Source organism: Myxocyprinus asiaticus, chromosome 46 (genome assembly GCF_019703515.2).
Source record: "Myxocyprinus asiaticus isolate MX2 ecotype Aquarium Trade chromosome 46, UBuf_Myxa_2, whole genome shotgun sequence".
NCBI classification, from domain to species: domain Eukaryota; kingdom Metazoa; phylum Chordata; class Actinopteri; order Cypriniformes; family Catostomidae; genus Myxocyprinus; species Myxocyprinus asiaticus.
The window spans coordinates 9,373,328-9,396,434 of NC_059389.1; the positions used below are offsets into that span (position 1 = coordinate 9,373,328).

Genomic DNA, 23,107 nt, shown 5'->3' on the forward strand with positions numbered 1-23,107 from the left:
TCAAAAAAACATTTATTCAAACCCTTCAAAGGAGTGAATGAGCAACAAACATATCTACCAGTATTAGGCACCAAGAATTCACAAGGACGCCAGTGGGATCTGCTGCATAATCCCAAAATGTCCCTTTCAAATGGAAAGGTGAGTCATTTAGTATGAAATATGGAACTCCCCCACAACAAAATTGTCAAGAGTCTGTAAGACTCTAAGTGAGCAAGACAAACATTCCTTCACTTCAGAATTGTGGTCATTCTTAAGAGTACTTCACCCCAAAACTAACATTCTGTTCTAATTTACTAACCCGAGTCTTGATGTTCCAAACACATTTGACTTACTTATGCGGAACACAATATTAGATGTTGCAATGAATATCATGGGCCATCTTTTCAATGGCAGTGGATAGTGTCTCACTTTACAGCAAAAAATAAATAAAGGAACCAAATGTATCATGAAAGTAGACCATGCAACTCCTGTCATATTCCAAGTCTTCTGACGACATACGATAAGTACTGGAGAAACAACATGCAATTTAAGTCATTTTTCATTGACAATCTTTGGCTGTTTAGCATTCATGAGTGGTTTGAGAGAAGATTGTTCACATTGGCATGCATGTTCACGTGATAAATTGCATCGTTATTTGATGCAAGTTCTTGCATGAAAATGCAATATTCATTAAAACATCTAGTTTTGTGTTTCAGATAAGAAAGTAAGTCACACCAGTATGGATGACATTAGGGTGAATTTTATTTTTAGGGTGAACTATCACTATCTATCTTTAAAATCCGAGGATAGAGGAAAAAACGATAACAAACATCAATACCCTCATCATCCAAAGTGATACTTGTTGTGTCATGTGCAATTTTTTTGTTTTCACAAACACATAAATTAAATGCATTTATCAAATTTTTATATCTTCAACAATCTGAGAAATCTTAAAATGAGAGGAAGTCCTTGATAGTGCATTGTGCTATGGAATCTATACAAGTCCCAGGTAAAAATCTATTTCACAGATACTTATTAAATAGAAATACCGCAGGCATTTCACATCCTACTTAAGTAAACTTGCACTTTCCCATAGGGACGTTCTGAACATGTAGATGTTTAAACTTGGTTTAGTTGAGCATGTCAAGTTAACACAGTATCCATAAGGTGTTTGGAAGCAATGGAACACAAATGTAGACCTGCTGTGCTGCCAGTTATAGTAAAGAAGGATTCATGAAGCAAATCATGCTTTTGCTTAAGTCTTTTTCTTTTTTTTTTCACCGTTCACTCAGTAAGCCATATTACTGAGCTCACTAAATAGAATGTTCTTGACCTCGATAGGCTGCAACCATGACAAACAATTTTGTAAAGACATGTACCTAAAAAGACCCATGTAATAAAGCAGAGATTGGTGCAAAAGGTTATTGTGCCATTGTGCCTCTGAATTTGGCAAAGGTCAAGCATGGGTTTAGACAAATTTGTGCTGTTGGCCACAACAAGGCTTCATTTTTAAAGATGTTTCAGCTCTTCTCTGCAATGGATGGTTGGTTTGTTTTCGAGAGGCGCCCTGCAGAGTGGCGTGACCGACTGCAGCCACACCACACCCACCAAGCAGAGGTGCTTCAGGCCAGCCAATGACAATCCAGCTCTGCTGTCCTCCATTCAGTGTAGCCAGAAGACCATTGCACCTGCAATGAGAGACGGGCACAGTATAAAACCAGATTTACAGGAAGCACAAAGTCAAACACTGTAATTTGAAACCATTCACTGCTCTCCAACTTGATGCAAATGCAGGAGGCCATTTAAATTGACTGAGAGGAAAAGGGAGAAAGGTACCTCAGTTCTATCTTCCACCTCAGCAGCTATCAACAAAAACATGGCTTTTCTGGGAAAATGAGCCTGGTGGTTTGTAGTTTCTGATGTTTTGTTCTGAAAAATGTTGGTGAGAATCTAGGGTTTTGATTTTGATTGGGGACAGGGAAACAAAATCTGAGCTCTACCACCAAAGCTGCTTTTATGTGAAGGTGGAAAAATCAATCATCCAGGTTAAAACTTAAGGCAAGCAGTCAATTCTAAATAAGAGGGTCACATTTTACCCCAACAATCAAGAGATTTTTTTTAATACTTAGCAGAAAGTCTACTAAGAGGATTCTTAAGATTTTTTACATTATGCTGTTATTTTCAGGACAATTAAGCTCATTAAACCCCTCATTACTTTAATGTGAAATATAAAGTCTCATATTCTAACATGAAAAAAGATTAATATAAAAAGTATTCATACATCATGGTAGCATCTGTTGTACTGCCTTCTAAAAACACAGTGTAAAGCAGTTTTTACAGTAATACGGTAATAATAAATGACTACTACCGTAATAAGAATCATCATTAAAAATTAGAACATTCCAGGTGCATTACAGTAATGAGAATTGGAGGGTAAAATGTGCTTATAATTGTCTTGAAAATAATATTTGAATGTCACAATGCAAAAAAATATTGAAGTGTCCTAATTAGTGTTTGGAACCAAGAACCAGTTCTTATTCAGAACTGGTTTGATTTTTTAATGATTGAATGATTTTCATAACTTTGTTCCGTTAATGGTTGTCCAACGTGCATTCTTCTGCTGTGTTTCCTACACTACCATTCAGTGACAATGACACCGCTATAAAATTAGCAATGCGAAACATACAGCGCTACCAGTGTGGCCTGACTGCCCAACAAATGACTCTTGTGAGTCGATTATTTTGAATCTAAACAGCAAAAAAAATCAAAAGCACTACATCCCGAAGAATGACTCTTATCCACTTGTTCTTTCATTTTGTCCTGTTTGAATCTAAATGAACCAAAAACTGATACTGTTATGTGTACTTAAGACTTGTAAGACTTGATATAGAGTATTGACTGGATGGTTGTTGATATGACAATGTGTTGTAAAGTTAAAGTTAATGAGTTGACATTTGACCTGGACATTTCTTGACTGGTTTTGAGAATCGAGATTCAATAATTTAGGCAAAGTATTTTTCTCTAGTAATCTAGACAAATTCCTGGCAGAGAGATACTGTAAATCAGACATGTTGGGAAATGTGTGTGTTGCGCTGGCTAATGTGTTACAACATTGGAGGGCTTGTGAAAACAGCAGGAACAAATGTTGTACAGAACAAATTCGTAGCACAATTGTTCTGAATAAAGGACTGTGAATGAATGTACTTCTGCAAAATACAGGAAAAACAAACCACAAAACAAGTGAAACAATGTAAGACAGGAGAAATTACTTTTGAATCCTCAACCTTAAACCTTTAAAAATGGCTTGGACAAAATAGCAGACTGAATCTTGAAGCATGAGTGAACCTTTGAACCTTGTCTGTTGTTGTGTCCGTGGAGAGAGGATGGGATTTGAGTCTTGCAGCACTTTAAATTAGCTTTCCCCCAATGCCCTCTCAACATCCCAATGCTTATACTGAAGACTTAAAATCAATCTCTCATATCGGCTTCATATCCCACCAGTGCAGCTCGCCCAACGATGTTTAACTGCCTCTAATTCAATTCTCATCACCTTGACGTGTTTTGAACATTCCAATTTAATGCTAATCCCTCCCCTTAGAGGTTTTAAGGGTGTTACGCCACAACAATAAAACAATTTCAAAGCCTGCATCAAAAATGGCATTGATGCATCAATTGAAAAGCTAAAATGCAATGCTTGTTTGCCTTGTATGCCAGATACAGCATAACACTTTATGCTAAATGTTACGTCCTGTAAACGAGAATAGTTATTTTTTGTCTATTATAACATGTAATTTACAGTAGACCCATGCTTATCAAGACCAGACATTGTTGTCTAGACTGGGGGGTTCAAGTGGATGTAGCATTACTGCCTAATGCACTGATGATAGGGGATACATTTAAGGACTGATTACAGTGAGCCAGCCTTATTCCAGGAAACAGAGCACCACTGTGGTAAATGCACGGTTGAGTGCGTAAATCCACAGCTAGTTTAAACAGTGCATGTCGACCAGGCAAAGCTTATCCAGCCTTTACCCCAATGTGTCAGTGTTTGGCTGGGTCAGTGCAGATGAGCCTCATGGAAAATCCAGGCTTTTGCTACTCAGCCTTTTGCCACCAGTTGGTAGAACCGTGGACTCTGCCAAAACATCATGTTTCCTGCTTCGGTAACATGCATGCCACAAAGACAGATCAGATTAAAATTGCCCAATCCGATTTATGGACTCTACCACAGCAAAACAATTAGCTGGTTTAGTTTGTCTAAAGACCCCTCCTTTAGGGAATGGGGTGGTCAGTTGTGGTGTTTGGCAAGAGGTCAGGACTGTTCCAACTGGCAAATTACCTGGATTAGTGGAACACAATGCTGCCTAATGAAACTGCACGGTTGACAGAAAAGGCAGTAACTAAGTCCTATTGATGACATGTTGCATGTGCTAAAGCAAAGTCTAAAGGGGTGTCATGACAGGCCAACACTATGTCATGCCTGCATATTTCCCATTCTCTTTACCTGGAACATCTGTAAACAAATTCAAGCCCTGCTAAATCATTATCATAAAGCTAAATCCAGCTTTATAGATTTAAACATAAAGACCACTCGCACAACTGATTATAAGGTACATTGAAAAAAATTGGAAAAGGTCCTGAATATTCCTTTAGGAATATTCCAAGTTCAATACAAATTAAGCACAATCGACAGCATTTGTGGCATTATATTGATTACCACAAAAATAGTTTAAACTCGTCTGTCATTTATTTAAAAATCAGTTACAGTAAGGCACTTGCAATGTACAGTTGAAGTCAGAAGTTTACATACACTAATATACTCAGTTTTTCACAATTCCTGACATTTAATCGTAGAAAACATTCCCTGTCTTAGGTCATTTAGGATCACTACTTTATTTTATGAATGTGAAATGTCAGAATAATAGTAGAGAGAATGATTTATTTCAGCTTTTATTTCTTTCATCACATTCCCAGTGGGTCAGATGTTTACATACACTTTGTTAGTATTTGGTAGCATTGCCTTTAAATTGTTTAACTTGGGTCAAACGTTTTGGGTAGCCTTCCACAAGCTTCTCACAATAAGTTGCTGGAATTTCAGCCCATTCCTCCAGAAAGAACTGGTGTAACTGTGTCAGGTTTGTAGGCCTCCATGCTCGCACAAACTTTTTCAGTTCTGCCCACATATTTTCTATCAGATTGAGGTCAGGTCTTTGTGATGGCCACTCTAATACCTTGACTTTGTTGTTCTTAAGGCATTTTGTCACAACTTTGGAGGTATGTTTGGGGTCATTGTCCATTTGGAAGACCCATTTGCAACCAAGCTTTCTTCATGGCTGATGTCATGAGATGCTGCTTCAATATATCCACATAATTTTCCTTCCTCATGATGCCATCTATTTTGTGAAGTGCACCAGTCCCTTTTTTTCTGAGGTCTTGGCTGATTTCTTTTGATTTTCCCATGATGTCAAGCAAAGAGGCACTAAAATACATCCATAGGTACACCTCCAATTCAATACATCTCCTATCATAAGCTAAATGGCTAATTGTCTAAAGGCTTGACATCATTTTCTGGAATTTTCCAAGCTGCTTGAAGGCACAGTTAACATAGTGTATTTAAACTTCTGACCCACTGGAATTGTGATATAGTCAATTAAAAGTGAAACAATCTGTCTGTAAACAATTGTTGGAAAAATTACTTGTGTCATGCACAAAGTAGATGTCCTAAACGACTTGCCAAAACTATAGTTTGCTAATATTAAATCAGTGGTGTGGTTAAAAAAATTTGTTTTATTGACTTCAGCCTAATTGTATGTAAACTTCTGACTTAAACTGTAAGTGAATGGGACCTGTCCATAAACATTCAAATACACACCGTTTCAAAAGTATTGCCACAAGATGTAAACATTATACGTGTTAACATGACTCTAATGTGATAGAATCTCTGTTCTACATGATTTTAGTGATAAAATGTCTTATAAGGTTTACCAATGTTGTGTTGTGCTGGCAATAAGGTTGTAATATTGGGTATAACTTTACACTGATATGGTAAGTAAGCAATTTTAACACAACAACATCATGTAAACAAACTTATAATGTTTACATATTTTGGCTATACTTTTTAAATTATTTGTATTTGAATGTTCATGGACTGGCCACATTCACTTCCATTGGAAGTGCCTTCGTCATATGGGCTTTGTCAAACATAAAATTAAAATATGGATTTAAAAAAATAGTGGACTTCTACTTGAGCATACAACACATAATCTCAAAACTCTGTTATGTGGGCAGTTGGACTAAATAACATTTCTTCTGACCATTGAAACAGTTGTCACTTTGAGGAAAAATACACTGTCACATTTCTTCTGACATTAAAGATGCAAATGCTAACAGATTTCAGATTAGAAGTGGTTTGAGAAGGCCAATGTCAAAGTGTAATGCAGAGAAAGACCTTTGTTAAACTTAAGTACTGGGAGTTGCATAGTCACTCAAGGGACACAGCCTCACACTGAACTGTACTGTACAAAGTGGATACAATAGAGTGCTTATCTGTATATTTAATGCACATTTCCACATACATGCTCATTGTCTAGGTGGTAACAACTGCTCTGAAATCCACTGAAATTAACATACCCTTGTTTACAAACTAATGTTTTTAGAGCACAAAGGAATGTATATGCAAGTGGGATTGTGCTTTTGCAACTGAACCGCACTGTGCAACTCACAGGACAGCATATTCTTTTACTGGCATGATCCACTGTTAGGGCAACGTATCAGTTTCTGGTTTGTGCAGTATTGTGGCACACTCTCAGTGGGTCAAGCAAGTAAATGGAACGACTATTAAGCGGGTCGCTCAAGTAAATGTATCCACTCTTCAGTGGGCTGCATGCAGCTCAATGAATGGTTTTCGTGCAGATGCAATATACTTCCAATACCAGCATTTTCCAATGGTGGCAAATGTGCCTAAGGTTGAAGATCCCTGATCGATACTATGAGGATGATGTTTCAAAACCCACATCCTTGCTACAAGACATCTAACAGGCCTTGGTAATATAAACTTCAAACTTTACAACAATCTTTTCTTTACATGTAAAGTTTTATTCCAAGTGTTCCACTATAGGCCTTATAAAAAATAAATAAACACACTTTGGCAGACTGATACTTTATCAGCTAAGCCCATCACAGATTGCAATGCAAGGACAACTGAGCTAATGTAAGGCTAATAAAGTTGCATTTCCATAACCTGCACTTCAGTTATCACATCAGAGGTGCTGTGCCTTATAATTGATGTTAAATAGGCCCTATTATGCTTTTTGGGATTTTACCTTTCCTTTAGTGTGTAATATAGCTTTTTGTGCATGTAAAAGGTCTGTAAAGTTACAAAGCACAAAGTCCACACAAAAGGGAGTTATTCTCTCCCACAGACAATACTGCTCAAGAACTACAAGAAACACCTGGTTTGTAGTCCAGCCATCTCTTCCGTAAAGTATCTATGTCACTATGTAACACATTTGCATAATGCCTGCCTAAGAGCTACTTTGGCCCGCCCACCACAATGAGTTGGTTTAGTGTTGTCGCTATGTTGAGAAGACGCTGTTTTCTTCACTGCAAAAGCAAAACCTCTTTGTTTGGACTTCCAAAGGCAGACGAATTGAAGAATTAGTGGTTAAAATGTATTTTAATTATTTAGCAGTTCAACCACAACCAATGCCGGATTTTCAAGACGGTTACTCCTGAAAGATGGTGCAGTTCCCACTTTGTTGAGACAATCTGGCGCTTCAGGATCACAACCTGTAAGTATGTTTGATTATTTGTGGATTTCTCTGCTACCGAGAGTTCAAATGCGGAGTTTTGTGTTGTAGCTATGGTGTACACCCAGTGCACAACTGTAGGCCTCTGCTAACCTGCTAGCTAATGTTATTGTGTTGAAATAGTTTTGGTAATCAGCTGCAGGCCCACTTATACCTACAATTGTGTAGAATTATGCAGATTGTTTGTCGTTCTTACTATCATGAATAGTAATCAAGTGTGGAGATGGATTTATTTTTACAAACGGTCATTTTAAACGTGCAATCCACAGTAGTGCTATGTAATGTTATTGTTTTGGTAAAGGTTTACTATTCAGTTGTGGGCCGGCTTTTACCTAAAACTGAGTAACAAAATGGTCGATCTCAAGGTCTTATATAATTATATAAATACAAGCTGTAATGTTACGGCCGCTATCCACGGTTGTCCATGGCTAACTTGCTCACTAACTCTCTAATACCGCCGGTAATGTCCAACCGGGAGTAAGCCTCTGTTCTCCGTTCATAGCTCTGACGAAAAAAGTTTGGCTACACCCATTTCAGCAAAAGATGTCTAACTTAGATGCACTATGTGTCTTTTACTTGAAGCTTTGTTTGGTTCACAATAATCAACAGTGTACTTGTAAGAAAGCTACAAAATTAAAACTTACAACTGTGAAACATCCTGCTCAAGTCGTGCTTGCGAAGGTGGTTCAGGTCGATCAGCTTGTTTTTCTAAATTTACATTATCGGACTCGGACTCAAACTGGCACGGCAAAAACCGATGCCATTGTTACCATAGTTACAATAGTGTTTACAGCTGTTAAGGAATCCTGAAACTCAGTTATGGTAAGGGGCGTTACATTTCTGAAATGCGCTTTACGCAGTTGACCAATCACAACAGACTAGGCCAGCTGACCAATCAGAGCAGACTGAACTTTTCGGAAAGGGGGGCTTTAAAGAAACAGGACCTAAATCAGAGCGCTTGAAGGATGAAAATAGGTTTAGCAGAAATGTACAGTATGAGAAAGATAATGTGTTTTTTGAACATTAAAGCATGTAAACCTATTCTAGTAGACCTCCAAAATAAAATCATGAACCTGTAAATTAGCATAATATGGGCTCTTTAAAACAATTTAGCAAGTTATAAAGTGTACAAGACAGAAAATAAATATGTACAAAAATATATTGTAATAAATATACGCTTTAATAATTCATGAATTCTGTATATTTCTAATGACTGAATTTTTTTCACCAATTCATAGCTTAACTGAAAAAAAAAAAATAATAAAAAAAATAATGAACTGACATACAAGCTGAAATACAAGCTTTACAGTACATAAAATCCTTTTCATTTTGTGGACATCCTCCATTATCAGACATTGAAAGCTTCTTTATTTAAACTCAAAAGTCTCTAGAAAAACATGTGTATAACTATATTGTGAAACTCGATGTACAAATACATGGTTTTCAGCAAGCCTATCTCATTATGACTAATAATGTCAGATTTAGACAGTGGGGTTCAATTAACCCGTGATTCAAAATGATAAAGGGTCTTTGCACAACTTTCTGAAATGAATTCCATTCAGGTACTCCTCTCCTTCACCTGGGCTGCTGCAGTTTTTTAAATATTAATAGAATGAAAGTGGAATCCCAACCCTGCACCAGCCTCTACATCATTTATGAAGATCATTCCTCTCTATGTTTTGTTTTTCATAATGACACATGGAGCCATTCCACAATGGAGACCATCAGGTATTTTAAGAGCGAGACCATCGTGCCGGGCTGCCTACACTGCTCACCTCTATTAATTCTTCATGGCGGGAGAACTGCTTCACCAAAACATCCAGCCTTTGGTTTCATCTGCCACCAAAGGTGCTGTTATCCAAAGTGAAGTAAAAAGCTGAACAGGGGAAAAAACGATAAATGGGAGAGCCCAGCTGTTGCAGCACATTCAACCGAGCTTATTCACCTTCTGTGGACATTACTGCAGCACAGCGGATGGTAACATCCAGCAGACCTGCCAGGGTGTCCTCCGGACATTCTGATTTTGTGCCCCCTGGGGCTAATTATAAAACCCAGCTTTTGCTGGGCCACCTGCTTCTATGTGAAACGAAGCGCTTGTGGTGCGAACGGAGGAGCTGGCTGGTGAAGAGTGTTAATGATTACTCACAGAAGTAATCATTTTATAATCAGCAGGGGCTGCAATGAGACAGCTCTGGTCCCTCCCTAGGCAGCCTTATCCAAGTGACACAAGTGAGAGGTGTTTAGCTAACTGTTTTGACGCATTAATTTGGAGGCCTCAGTGAAAGCACTGTGTATGCTATGAGACACAAACAATTCCAAAACATTAGGGTCAAATGATCGCCAATGTTGTCCCATAGGAGAAACTATGTTTGCTGTATGAACATAAACAAATAAGCATGCATGCCATCACTTAGTAAGTATACTTTAAAAGTTTAATTTCAGTCAGACAAAAATGATAATTAGTCTTTTTTAAATAGTCCGACTGAAATCATATCAAGTCGGACTGCCAGACCTAGATAATGCAACTGAAGTTTGACTTCGTCCAGCATGTTTAAATGTTTATCGGCATTATGCACATGCATGCTCCGAAAGGCAGAGGTGATGTGCAAAGTGCATTTAACCTGGGGTATTCACATACTTCCTTCAAATATTCGATTATGCACTGTCATGTATAATTGGACAGACAGATGAAGACTACAGCTTGACTATGCAAAAAACACTGTAGATGAATTATAACTGTGCATGTAAACGTTCTGACTTTATTCTTAGAATGGCGGTTTAAGCAAAAAAATTGTTAGTCTGTAATAGCCTATTAGCCCTATTCTTTTTAAGTGCTGACAGACAAGAGATGATGGATTATGATGGCATAAGACAATCTAATTGCCTACTGAAGGCCATCTGAACCAAGCTTAATGTTATTCATATAGACAATAAACAATGCATTAAACATTTAAATTATAATGCAAAATAGTTCTTAGCATTACATACTTGCTAATGCTTTTGTTTGATAGTAAAATAAAACTGAAAAATGAAAATAAAACTGCTGCAGTGTTTGTTTTCTTGGTTGTGACATTTTTTATAATTTATTAATAATCTAAGCAGAGCAGATATTTTAAAAACATAATAATGGCGTATTGCTTAAATTGTACATTTGATGGGAAACAAATGCGCTTTTATCGCTGTTCCAGCAACAATAAGTACTCTCATCCTAAATCTCTCCTCACTGAGTCACTGGCTGCAATCTGTAATTACAGTGATTAAGCACTCTGTGCTCTCTCGCTCTCCCTTACAGCCAACTGACAGAAAAGGCTATGCAATGCAGATCATCAATCAATATTTCAATGGCTCACTAGTGTAAATGTGTCATACTGATCCTGATTTAGGCCCTGTTTGCACCTGGTTTTAAGATGCATTTTAGGTGATCCATTTGAAACGGGACAATGCTTAAGACAGGTGTAAACGGGCTCCAAAACGTTTTGAGATTTGTTCATTTCAACCACATTCAGATGTGGTTGAATGTGGTCGAACACATGTGACCACATTGGGCTTGTAGAGTAAACTATCATTCCTTTAAATGCATTCGAACAGCAGCAAAGCACGGCCTACTCACCACTACACACCACTTTATAATCAACCACTGTGCTAAAAAAAAAAAAAAAAAAAAAAAAAAGAGTTTAAAACTTTACCGGTAACATGTGGCATTAAGAGGAAATAGGGCTGGGCGGTTTTCCGATTAATTAGAATTTGCGTTTTGACCAATTTTATTTTTTTTTTTTAACTCAAGATTTTGCCAAAAATATTGCAAACACTAAATTCTGATATGTTGTAAATCCACCAAAGGCTGAATAAGGAAGAGAAAAAGAATTCATAGCACTTGTCTTAATGCCACTCCCAATCTGATCAGCTGCACGTGTGTGGCGCGCTCCAAATGAACGGATCCTGATATAAAAGACAGCGGTATTATTCCCAGTACAATTGTACACAGTGTGATTATAGCTCAGCTTTGTCCATCATGCAGGTATACACCGGCTTAAGACCATCACTGACCTCGGCGTGTGCATGTTGACGAACGGTCTCCTTTCTTTTCTTTATACCCATAAAATGCATTAGTTACATGACCGTTATGGGCGCTCCATTTCAAATCATGGAGAGGCTCTATATGGGAGAATCAAACATCCGCCGCTCCTTTTGCCATGATGATTCAGATAGTTCGCTAATGATTGCTTTGTTATGTGACATGTTTCAAGTGTACTGTATCTATAGCCAACATTTGGCAAGTGATCCTTTTGACAAACTTTGCTAGTTGAACTGTAATGATAAATTATTTCATATTCCTGCGCTGCTCAGCGTGAACCGCTAGAGGACGCATCTCTATCTGCAGGGGTTTATGAATATACACACAAATTGTTTGATATACAATGAGTACTTTCTAGATAAACTTGATAATTTATAGATATTGATTTATAGATAACTTTCTAGACAGACATGGTTTAGATCAAATGAATACCTACACTGGCTAAGAATTATTTTGCAGTTTTCTTATTCTATTATTTCTGAACATCTGGGTTTTAGATTTTAATTTATTTTACATTTACACTCTGTTGAAAACTTCCCCCTGTGGTGCATTTGTAAATTTTTCTTGCACACCTTTGTTTCCTATAATGAAAAGAACTTGGATTTCTCTAACCAGATTGCCTTGCATTCTAATAAAGAACATATAATTTGAACCATGTTGAAGTACATTTAAAAGTTGAACAATCGAATCGTGAATCATGAATCGGCCATAAGTTTGATAAAAATCAAGATTTTATTTTTTGGCCATATCGCCCAGCCCTAAGAGGAAATAACCATTCAATCGGAACATTTTAAAAAGCAAATACATGTACTTGCACAAGAACTTCACAGAACTTTTTCAGTGTGCCTGATATCAACACATATGAGAAGCACACACTGAAGCACAGTAAATACAAGTACACCACTAAAATAACTCAGAATTCTGCTCTTAATATCATATTTGTGCTTCAATTAAATGCAAGAATAATTAAGATAAATGCTGCACCATTTTTTACACTTTTAATTTTTAGCACTTTATAATCATACAGTAATTCGCTGCCGTTATGATTGATGTATGCCGTCATGAAATTAGAGTCCCTCCCCTTGAAATCTGAATACAAGTGACCAGGTGTAAATTATTATGTATCTTGCCTGTCCACTTGTGATTGGATCGCCCAAACTGCATCTTAAAACCAGGTGTAAACAGGATCTAGAACTCAAGAGATGTTGAAGCCTCAACCTTAAACGCTCTTGATATTACACTTCAATGACAGCCACTGCTCTAGAATATTGTTGAATCTGTTTGCTAGACATCCAGATGGTTTAACACTTCATTTTCTCTTCCTTGCTCCATAGTTCTTGAAACCCTTAGTAAGATGGGAGCAGTCAGCTGCTTTCAAAGAGGGCTGCCAAGCTGAGTTTAGCATTTTGGCATGCAGTTATCTTGACAGATATCACTGTTTACACCTATGAGCCAAAACATTATGACCACCTGCCTAACATGCTGTTGGTCCTCCATGTGCTGCCAAAAGAGCGCCGACCCGCCAAGGCATGTACTCTACAAGACCCCTGAAAGTGTTCTGTGGTATCTGGCACCAAGATATTAACAGCAGATCCTTCAAGTCCTGTAAGCTGCGAGGTGGAGCCGCCATGGATCGGACTTGTTGGTCCAGCACATCCCACAGGTGCTCAATCGGATTGAGATTTGGGGAATTTGGAGGCCAGGGCAACACCTTGAACTCTTCATTATGTTCCTCAAATCATTCTTAAACAATGTGTGCAGTGTGGCAGGGTGCATTATCCAGCTGAAAGAGGCCACTGCATCAGGAAATACCACTGCCATGAAGGCGTGTACCAGGTCTACAACAATGTTTAGGTAGGTGGCACGTGTCAAATTGACATCCACATGAATGGCCGGACCCAGGGTTTCCCATCAGAATATTTCCCAGAGCATCACACTCCCTCCACCAGATGGTTGTCTTCCCACAGTGCATCCTGGTGCCATCACTTCCCCAGGTAAATGGTGCACACGTACACAGCCATCCACGTGTTGTACAAGAAAACAGGACTCATTGGACCAGGTGACCTTCTTCCACTGCTCCAAGGTCCAGTTCCGATGCTTGTGTGCCTATTGTAGGCAATTTCAATGGTGGACAGGGGTCATCATGGGCACTCTGACCCATCTGCGGCTACACAGCCCCATAAGCAGCAGGGTGCGATGCACTGTGTGTTGTGACACATTCCTCCCGTAACATCATAAAACTTTTTTGTGACTTGTGCCACAGTAGACCTTCTGTCGGTTCGGACCAGATGGGATAGCCTTCGTTGCCCTAGCGCATCGATGAGCCTTGGACACCCAACACCCAGTCGCCAGTTTGTGGTTTGTCCCTCCTCGGACCACTGTTGGTAGGTACAAACCACTGCTGACCGGCAGCACCCCACAAGCCTTGCCGTTTCAGAGATGCTCTGACCCAGTTGTCTGGCCATTACAATTTGGCCCTTGTCAAAGTGGCTCAGGTCTTTACTCCTGCATTCAACACGTTGACTATGAGAACTGAATGTTCACTTACCATCTAATCTACCCAGACCTTGACATGTGGCCTTATTAGGAGATGATCAACGTTATTCGCGTCACCTGTGAGTGGTCATTATTTTTTGGCTCATCAGTGTATGTGTAAATGTCGGCAGCCTGCTGAATTCAGTACTCCTCTACCTAAAACAGGGTTGCTGCTTTAAGACTTTTTAAGACCTTTTTCAAGACCTGAACAAATAAAATGAATACCATTTCCCCATACCAAAACAAACCAACACAATCCCAAAATAAATATGTATCACAGACTCTTACTTAAACAGGCAGGGGCACACATTCAACATGGCCTTAACATTGTTTATCAGTAAAACAGTATAGACTATATGCAAGTTTAAAATACTCAAGTCATGTTTTCCACATACGTATACAGTTGAAGTCAGAAGTTTACATACACTCAGGCTGAAGTCATTTAAACAAATTTAAACATTAAAACTCCACCGATTTAATGTTAGGAAACTATAGATTTGGCAAGTTGTTGAGATCTACTTTGTGCATGACACAAGTAATTTTTCCAACAATTGTTTACAGACAGATAGTTTCACTTTTAATTGATTATATCACAATTCCAGTGGGTCAGAAGTTTACATACACTAAGTTAACTGTGCCTTTAAGCAGCATGGAAAATTCCAGATATTGATGTCAAGCCTTTAGACAATTAAAGGTGTAGCCAATTAGCTTCTGATAGGAGGTGTACTGAATTAAAGGTGTACCTGTGGATGTAATTTTAGGCCTACCTTCAAACGCAATGTCTCTTTTCTTGACATCAGGAAAAAAAAAAAAAATTCACAAGTCTGAAGTGGTGGCTCAGTGGTTAAGGCTCTGGGTTACTGATCAGAAGGTCAGGGGTTCAAGCCCCAGTACTGCCATAGATGCCACTGTTGGGCCCTTGAGCAAGGCCCTTGACCCTATCTGCTCCAGGGGTGCTGTATCATGGCTGACCCTGCACTCTGACCCCAGCTTAGCTGGGATATGTGAAAAAAAGAATTTCACTGTATATGTGCAAATGTATAATGTGTGATAAATAAATACAATTATTAATTATAAAAAAAAAATCTGGTTCATCCTTGGGAACAATTTACAAACGTCTGCAGTTAGGGCTAAAAACAATTAGTTGACAACGTCGACAATAAAACATTTTCGACAATAATTTCCGTTGTCGAATAGTCGTTTGATCTCATTTAATGTAACATGAGATCATATGAAACTCTAATGATGACACGTAAGAGCAGCCCTGCAGCTCGTGCCTGACTGGAGAGGAAGAATTACATAGCTCACAGTCCAGATGCACTCTAAACTTTCCAAACAGCTTCAGGTGATGTAGATCGCAAAATATGATGGAATTATACAAAATAAGTAAATACAGAAGCACTCTTGTTGTGAAATAAGCAGAGCTATAATGCATTACAGCTTTATTAAGGTTCAAATAATAAGGAAGCAGGCCATGTAAATAATTACATACTCTGAAACTGGCATTTCTCTGTGCGGTCAGCGCCTCTTCTATGAGTTGTGCAAAGTGTCCCGATCTAAGGGGGAGAGATTGAAACTGCTCCTGGCTGATGCACACTCTCATGGGAACGCTCATCCCTTGAGCACGCATGCTTGCTGCAGCTAGATAGATAACGTGATGGCTCGTGACTTATTGAATCATAGATTAGTTAATTGAATTGAATCATTAAATCGTTAGATTAGTCATTTATTAAAATAATCGTTAGTTGCAGCCCTACTGAAAACACTCACAAGCCCCCGAGTGCTTTGAGAAAGAAAGCACCTGCAATACAAAACGATTCTGGTGTGTGTGTGTATATAGATATGACAGAACAATCATTTTAGTACACAAATTTAAATTGATCACATAAAAATTAAAAAGATGCTTAAATTCTTACCCAGATCAGCTCCATTCTCTTAAATTGGAGGCAACTAGGCAGGAAGATGCTTCCAGGTGCTGACAAATGCAGTTGGAATCAGTGAATAAGGCACGGTAGTGATACTGTTCCAGCTATCCGATGTCGGATCATAACAATCCAGGGTTTTACACCGCTGTGTCCCAAAGTAACCGCCAACCACATAGAGTTTATTACCAGAGGCCACAGCATGGCAGCTCATTCTTTTAGAGGTCATGTCACCAACACGCGTCCATTGATTGGTCTCACAGTCAAATCGGTAAGCGGATGCAGCCGTAAACTCTGTGTCACCGCCCATTATGAATATCTGACTGCCGAGAACAGCAGCGGCCGTGTATCTCCACGGTTGTGGGCACTCAGCAGCTATGGTCCAACGGTTCTCAACTGGGTCATAGCATTGGACCTTTGAGGCCTTATCCCTGTGAATGGTTGTTCCACCAAACACAAAGAGTTTTAGCTTGGCACTGACCACTGCTGCATTGCTGACACCATCCCTAAGTGGTGCCATCATTGTCCACTTGTTGGTTAGTGGGTCGTAACGCTCAACCTGTTTAAGGGACACTGAGGGGGAGGCCGGGAAGACACCTGCTATAGCCGTGTGACCCCCAACAACATAAAGGCAGTTTTCAAGTTCAGCTGAACCGTGACCAAATCGTGCAATTAACATGGGGGCCCCTTTAGACCATTCTTCATGTACCGTGTCATATATCCAAACGTCCTTTGACACCCCATTTTCTGACCCTCTTCCTCCGGTCACGTAAACCTTGCAGCCGATGGCACATGCACTGAACTCCTTCCTGGGACTAGGAAGATCTGATTTGGGGATGATCTCTTTTGCTTTGTGGTCCACTTGGTAGATTTTATCACACATAAACGTCTGGCCCCCAAGAATGAGTAGCGTGTGTCCAGATTTGCGAGGTCTTGCACAGGGGCTAGTGACGACTCCGTCGTTCTGAAGAATCTTCTTCTTGCATTGCATGGCCTCGTCAACAATCTGTCTGCTCCTTTTATCTGACATCACAAGTTCCTCACATGCCACAGCCTCAATGAGGCACTCTGAAGGTAACAGCGCTAGACGTATTCCTCGCAGCAACTCGGGAAGGTAGTCTCTGCGACTGTCTAGATCATACCTAACCCAGCGCATGACAGCATTGAACACAATCTGTTCATCCTCAATCTCCAGCTCGTCACTAAGGATGAGATCCAGAAGTTTGTCTTTGGAGAGGCCACAGAAGTCTTCAGTGTCTCGAAGAGTCTCAAAGTGGATGAGGCACATCCTCCACGAGAGCTCATAAAGGCGTTTGCACTGATGGGCATCCGAGAGCAACATCATCCCCAAGCAGTTAGACGAATGCAAGTTCTTCTCCAAAAATTCTGCTGCAGCATCACGTATATCGTGAAATTGCAGCATATCTCCGGCCTCAAGAAGTGACTCTGCATTTTCCTCGTTGATGATGACACGTGAGGAGTAAGCAAAGTCCAGTAGCAGCTCCAGAACCTCCGGGTGCACACTGTCACGAAAGTTAACCTCGTTGTCAAGACTCTCACGGAGACCACCGCTGAACATGGCTTCGAAGTATCGACTGCAAGCTGCAAGCACAGCTCGGTGGCAGGGAAAGGAGCGGTCGCCTGCCCATAGTGTTACGTCTGTGAACATGCACTGTTTGCGGAGGGTATTAAGGTGGGTGAGCACACTGTCTGGATGAGAGGGCTTGTGGAACAGCGAGATGTTCATGGAGCCCGTGCTTGTCCTTGACTTGCGGTTTTCATGGACGCTGACTGACATCTTTTCCGGCACGTCCAAATTTTCACTGGTCCCAATATCTTGAACTAGAGAAATACAAAATTTAGAGAGTTAGAGAGTTCATTTCAGTACAACGCATGACAGTTTACAGTAGGTATGCGCCGATCTGATACCTGGATTGGTATTGGCTTCGATACTGACCTTTTAAACTGGATCGGTTATTGGTTGATGAGCCCAATCCAAATCCGATACTGTGTGTTAGTCACGGTTGTTATCATCATGCTTCAAAAATGGCATAAAAGAACCACAGAAGCACTATAATAGTATTACATATGACTTGTGCATTTAAATGAGGGGTGCTCTGTTGAGTTTCACACACACAGCACGTGTGGGCTGATGACGCGCTGCTGTTTTCAACTCTCACTTAATTTAAAAATAAAGTTTTTCTTAATAGGCTACATGTTTCTTTATGTAATGTTTTATTTATTTATATAATGAAATAATGTGTAGTTATGTTTTTGTTTCTTTAAATATAAAAGAGTACCTCCAATCAGTTCCACACAAACAACACACACACACACACACACACACACACACTGACTAAGAAAAAACAACAATACTGGAATTGGATCGGGATCAGTATCGGCCAATACTGAGTTCAGGTAACGAACGGATCGGGAGAGAAAAAATGGTATCTGTGCACCCAGGTGATGTAGATCATACATTAAAGTAAATGTAATGTTTATGCCCCGCAACTGAGAGAGTGGTTATGTACAATATGGTACTGTATCAACAAAAATTTCACAGCAGGCTAGTGCCACATTTTCGGCTGAATATAAAATAACTATTAATCTTGGATGTTTAGCATTTGCTTAAATGCGGTCTTGGTGTTTTTATGGTCCTACTATGAAATTAAAAACGGAATAATCTTATTAAGTAAATCTGAGTAAGCTTCTTTTTTGGACAGAGGCTGTTCATTTACCACCTGAATGCCATTTTCAATGATTTATTTTATTTTAGAGGTTGACATGTATGAAAGACAAATTTTGCACAAAGAAAGATATAAAAAGTCCCTTCTGTAATCAAAACTAAGCTAACAGCTAAGTCCTTTGAACTTTGTTCATTCCACAAGTGTTCAGAGGAGCTGAAAATTGTAATCCCTTTTTAACACTCTTAAGCCAACACAAAGTACAATTAATCAACTGAGTTTTTGATTGTCATGTTTTATGTGGACAGATTGTAGTAGATTTTGGAGTGCAATGACTCTGTAATCCTTTAAGTATTCAGCAAACAGAATCTATAGCATTATGTAAGAAAACCAATGGTATCATTGGTACTATGAGCACTTATATAAAATATAAATTCACAACAGCATACTGTTCAGAATGTTGTACCTATTCAATAGTATTCAATAGTTTGAATCAAATGTTGTCAAGATATTGTTAAATCAAATTTTTTTTATGAATGATTGAAAGTATGAAGCAATCATAAAAGAAGGAGAGCATCAATAACAATTAAACTATTTATATATTCTGAAAAGTATTTGGTTTATGCGCCCAACAACCTTACTTTTCTATTAAAAAATAAAATAACTGCACACGTAAATATGTATGTTTTCAGAAAAAAATAAAAGTAAAAATCAGACTCCTCTCAATGAGATACGTGTAGCTAAATGAAGTATTTCAGTGAGGAAAATGCAACCCTAAAATCCCTATAAATCAACCAACAACCTTTTTGGGAAAGATAAATGAGACAAAGGAAACAATCCTAATATTTCACGAGCATTTTCCAAATGTTATATATAGTACAAAAAGCCTCTCTCACTTTAGAAAACCTGCTAGCTTTCATTTGATTTCACTATGATGCCCTAATGGTACAAAAGACTTGCATGCAAATGATTCAAAGTGATTCATATGAACTTGTTAGGTAGGTTTAAACAGCTGAGACAGTTAATCCCAAGGCTACAAAGCACAGGTTGCATTGCTTGACTTAAATAAACTGTCAGGATTTTCCTGTCAAATACACATAACAACCATCAAGTGTTTTGATTGGTCAGATTTGCTTTTATGATTCACTGAAGCACATGATTTGGTGAAATCCAGACAGTTTTCCCTTAAAGGTGTAAAACTGTCTGCCGTTTTGAGATTAATGTTTCAGCAGCAAGTATTCAATGTTACCAGTGGCTCTTTGTGTGAGGGAATGTGCTTACATGAAAACTGGATTCTTTAACCCACGTTGTTTGAGATTATTGTAGGGTGCAAGCATGCACAAACATCAGTGGGGACTTTATGGATCACGCTCTTAGGTTGACATGAATCACAATGCCAGAGGTTGACCACAAAGGATGCAAGGTCACAGCTATCCGTGCAGAAAGGTATGCAGGAGGGATAAGGGCAACCAGGAGGCTGGTATGGAGGAAGAGGGGTTGGATGCAGGGCTGTTGATGAGTGAACAACAGAAAGGCGGGCAAGCAGGTGTCTAAAAACCACTTACAGCGACAAAAACTGCTGACCCACGCACAGGCACTGACAGTGAGGAACTGAGGGGGGGTCTGCATTGGTCCCAAAAAGCGTCCCCTCAATAGGACAGGCTGACAGAGTTGTCCTTTAAAGGGCCATGGAGGAACAAAGAATGGCATAAAGACATGTAACTTTTTTCCACACCCTCCCCGTGAATATAATGAGCAACCTCGTGACAGTTCTGCAGTCATTACAATGGCCTAAATATCACATTTCCACGACAGTGGTCTTGTGGTCAGATTTGTGGCTGAATCAAAAAGATAGAGCTGAAAAAGTAGTGTGGCTATTATTTCACAGCTTGATGAAACTGCCTTGGAGTTCCTGTGTAGCTCATCCCATCTCCCATGGTAACCATCACTTAACAACAGCATGAGCCATGCCAAAGTTGCTGAATCACTGAATGTGAACAAACTACCTATCCATGCGGATATTCTCACCAGCACGCCATAAGAGCGCAAAGGTTTTTCATCCATTGAATGTTCTTCCTCTGTAAACATCCCGACTCCTCTGACTAAATAGCCTTTCCTGGTTCTTTTCACTGAATATGTTTGTATTCCAGTGCTGTATTTTAGCTAGGCTACGGCAAAGGCAGAGGGTGAGAGGTGTTTTTTTTTAGTGAATGTATTTGTAGAAAGTCAAAAGCAGGCAATCTCACTCATTTTAAAAAGCGAAATGGATCACCGTCCTGCATGCAGTCTGTTCACAGAACTACTCTATAGACTACTCCTATCAACTGGATTGGCACAAATCAGAGACGCTTGAGAGTTTGGCTTCATGCTCTTCCTAAATAAACATCCTAAATATACAGAATGTAAATGCTACAGCATGTCGACTGGGTTTGCTGGCATACTCTTAAAGAATAGTCTATGTTTTAATGGTTTGTTGGCCAGATGTGGTCACTTCCCTCATTTCTGAGAAATTTGAGTATTTTGAAATACTTGATAGGGTGAGAGACAGCTATGAATGTGGATTCTTATGTCATATAATTGTAGAATTCAATTAAGTATGACGTGTAAAGTATGTATGCATGTATGTTATAACAGGTGAGCAGCTAAGGCAAATTTGATTTTAATGTAATGGTCATGTAACCTTTGCAAAAGTAATCAGCAGCCAATATGAGATTAAACTGGAGCTTGTTGACTTGAACTTTGACCAATGCAAATAAACAACTGGAATGTGCAACTTCACATAGGCTACCACTGTTTAAAATGAACCCCTGAGGTCATGGATGACACATTTAGACTATTCCCTGACTTTTATGTCACAAACTTGTTTTTTTCATTACTGTGAAAATTGTCTTTTAAGGTGTTCTTTAACAAACTTGTTAAAAATACAACAAAAATGTTTCCCATCGTCTCCTCAGACTCTATAAGGTGCTTTAACGTGAACAGGCGAGGAGATAACAGATTAAAGCAAATAACGCAAAGAATAAGCCATTTTCGAAGTAAACAAGTGCTATTTTCTGCGATACGAGACGCTCGTGAAACAGATAGTGACTCAAGCTAGTTAGCCAGCTCGCTAGTCCCATCAAAAAGTGTAAAAAGACACCTGAATAACTAGATAAATAAATCTGAGGAAAACTGTCATTTTAAGAACACAACAAACATTGTAAACCCACGAAAACATATTTAGCTGCGCTACAACTTGCGGAGACCGCTCAGTAACGACAACGTGAATGAGAAGAGCTAATGCTGTTAGCGGAGCGTCGTAAGGGGCCGTTCACACCGCACACGCTGTTTTTTTAGTTTTGTGTAAACATGCGCTAGAGTTGAACGTTGCGTCGCGTCTCTCTGTTCTTTAGACGCCGTGTCAATTAAAAATAACTTCAACGCGTCTCAAAACACCTGCGTTCTAATCTATTCGCTGCGCTGCTTGTAGATTTTATTTTATTTTTTTACGCATGGACGTGTTCGGTGTGAACGGCCCCTACCTCGGTTGTACTGGCATGCAGAAGAAAGACTGACAAACTCCTGACAACTAAGAACCCTGGACTCCCTGTAAGCGATCGTTATCTTCCGCTTTACACGCATTTTTCCTTCTGTAAGGAGCGAAAGGTGGACACCAGTCCCTTTCCAGCTCACATCTAATCCTGACTAGTGTATTGGCTTTTCCAATTCCAGCTCTGCCAAAATCAGAGGAAGAACAGTGCAGATGTTGGTTAGTATTACTCATTTGAAGCTCCTTACACTAATATATGTTTTTTTTTTTTTTTTTTTTTTTTTAAATAAATATATACTTACTGTGTTCTGAGCGCCTAGTGACAAATCCTGACGTTGTGACGTTTCGTGATCAGTGAATGAATCATAGTTTTGTTCACCACGCGGCTAGCTGAAGCAGTCACTTTGTTCACATTCCAGTCCTCACTGATGAAAAACTGTGGAGTCTTGCTGTAGGTAAAATCCAAAAGCGGGGGAAATTGCTTTAGAGAATGATTGACGTGGCTTTCACCAATCACGACCTGAGATTTTATGCAAATACAAAATGTAGCCAATAGAAATGTTTCAGCCTGAACG

The 23,107-nt window shown here is 39.2% G+C and overlaps 1 protein-coding gene across 2 annotated transcripts; it reads right to left on the minus strand.

Moving 5' to 3' along the window:
• Positions 1-723: 723 nt before the first annotated feature.
• Positions 724-22,969, minus strand: LOC127435902 (kelch-like protein 25). 2 transcript variants are annotated; one of them, XM_051689699.1, is made up of 4 exons: positions 22,835-22,951; positions 20,569-20,679; positions 16,314-18,161; positions 724-1,667 (listed from the first exon to the last, which is right to left on the minus strand). In XM_051689699.1, the coding sequence occupies exons 2-3, from the start codon at positions 20,630-20,632 to the stop codon at positions 16,348-16,350; spliced, it is 1,878 nt and encodes a 625-aa protein (XP_051545659.1). In that variant the 5' UTR covers positions 20,633-20,679; positions 22,835-22,951; the 3' UTR covers positions 724-1,667; positions 16,314-16,347. The 2 variants fall into 2 exon arrangements, with proteins under 2 accessions (XP_051545659.1, XP_051545660.1); XM_051689700.1 differs by lacking the exon at positions 20,569-20,679 and having other exon boundaries at positions 22,835-22,969.
• Positions 22,970-23,107: the final 138 nt, after the last annotated feature.

Bases quoted from the DNA above. Each gene is read 5' to 3' on its own strand.
- LOC127435902 (XM_051689699.1), bottom strand. From the start codon at position 20,632: ATGCAGACCCCCCCTCAGTTCCTCACTGTCAGTGCCTGTGCGTGGGTC. The intron at 18,162-20,568 runs GTAAGTGGTTTT...GTATTTCTCTAG, and splicing joins GGTCAGCAGTTTTTGTCGCT to TTCAAGATATTGGGACCAGT.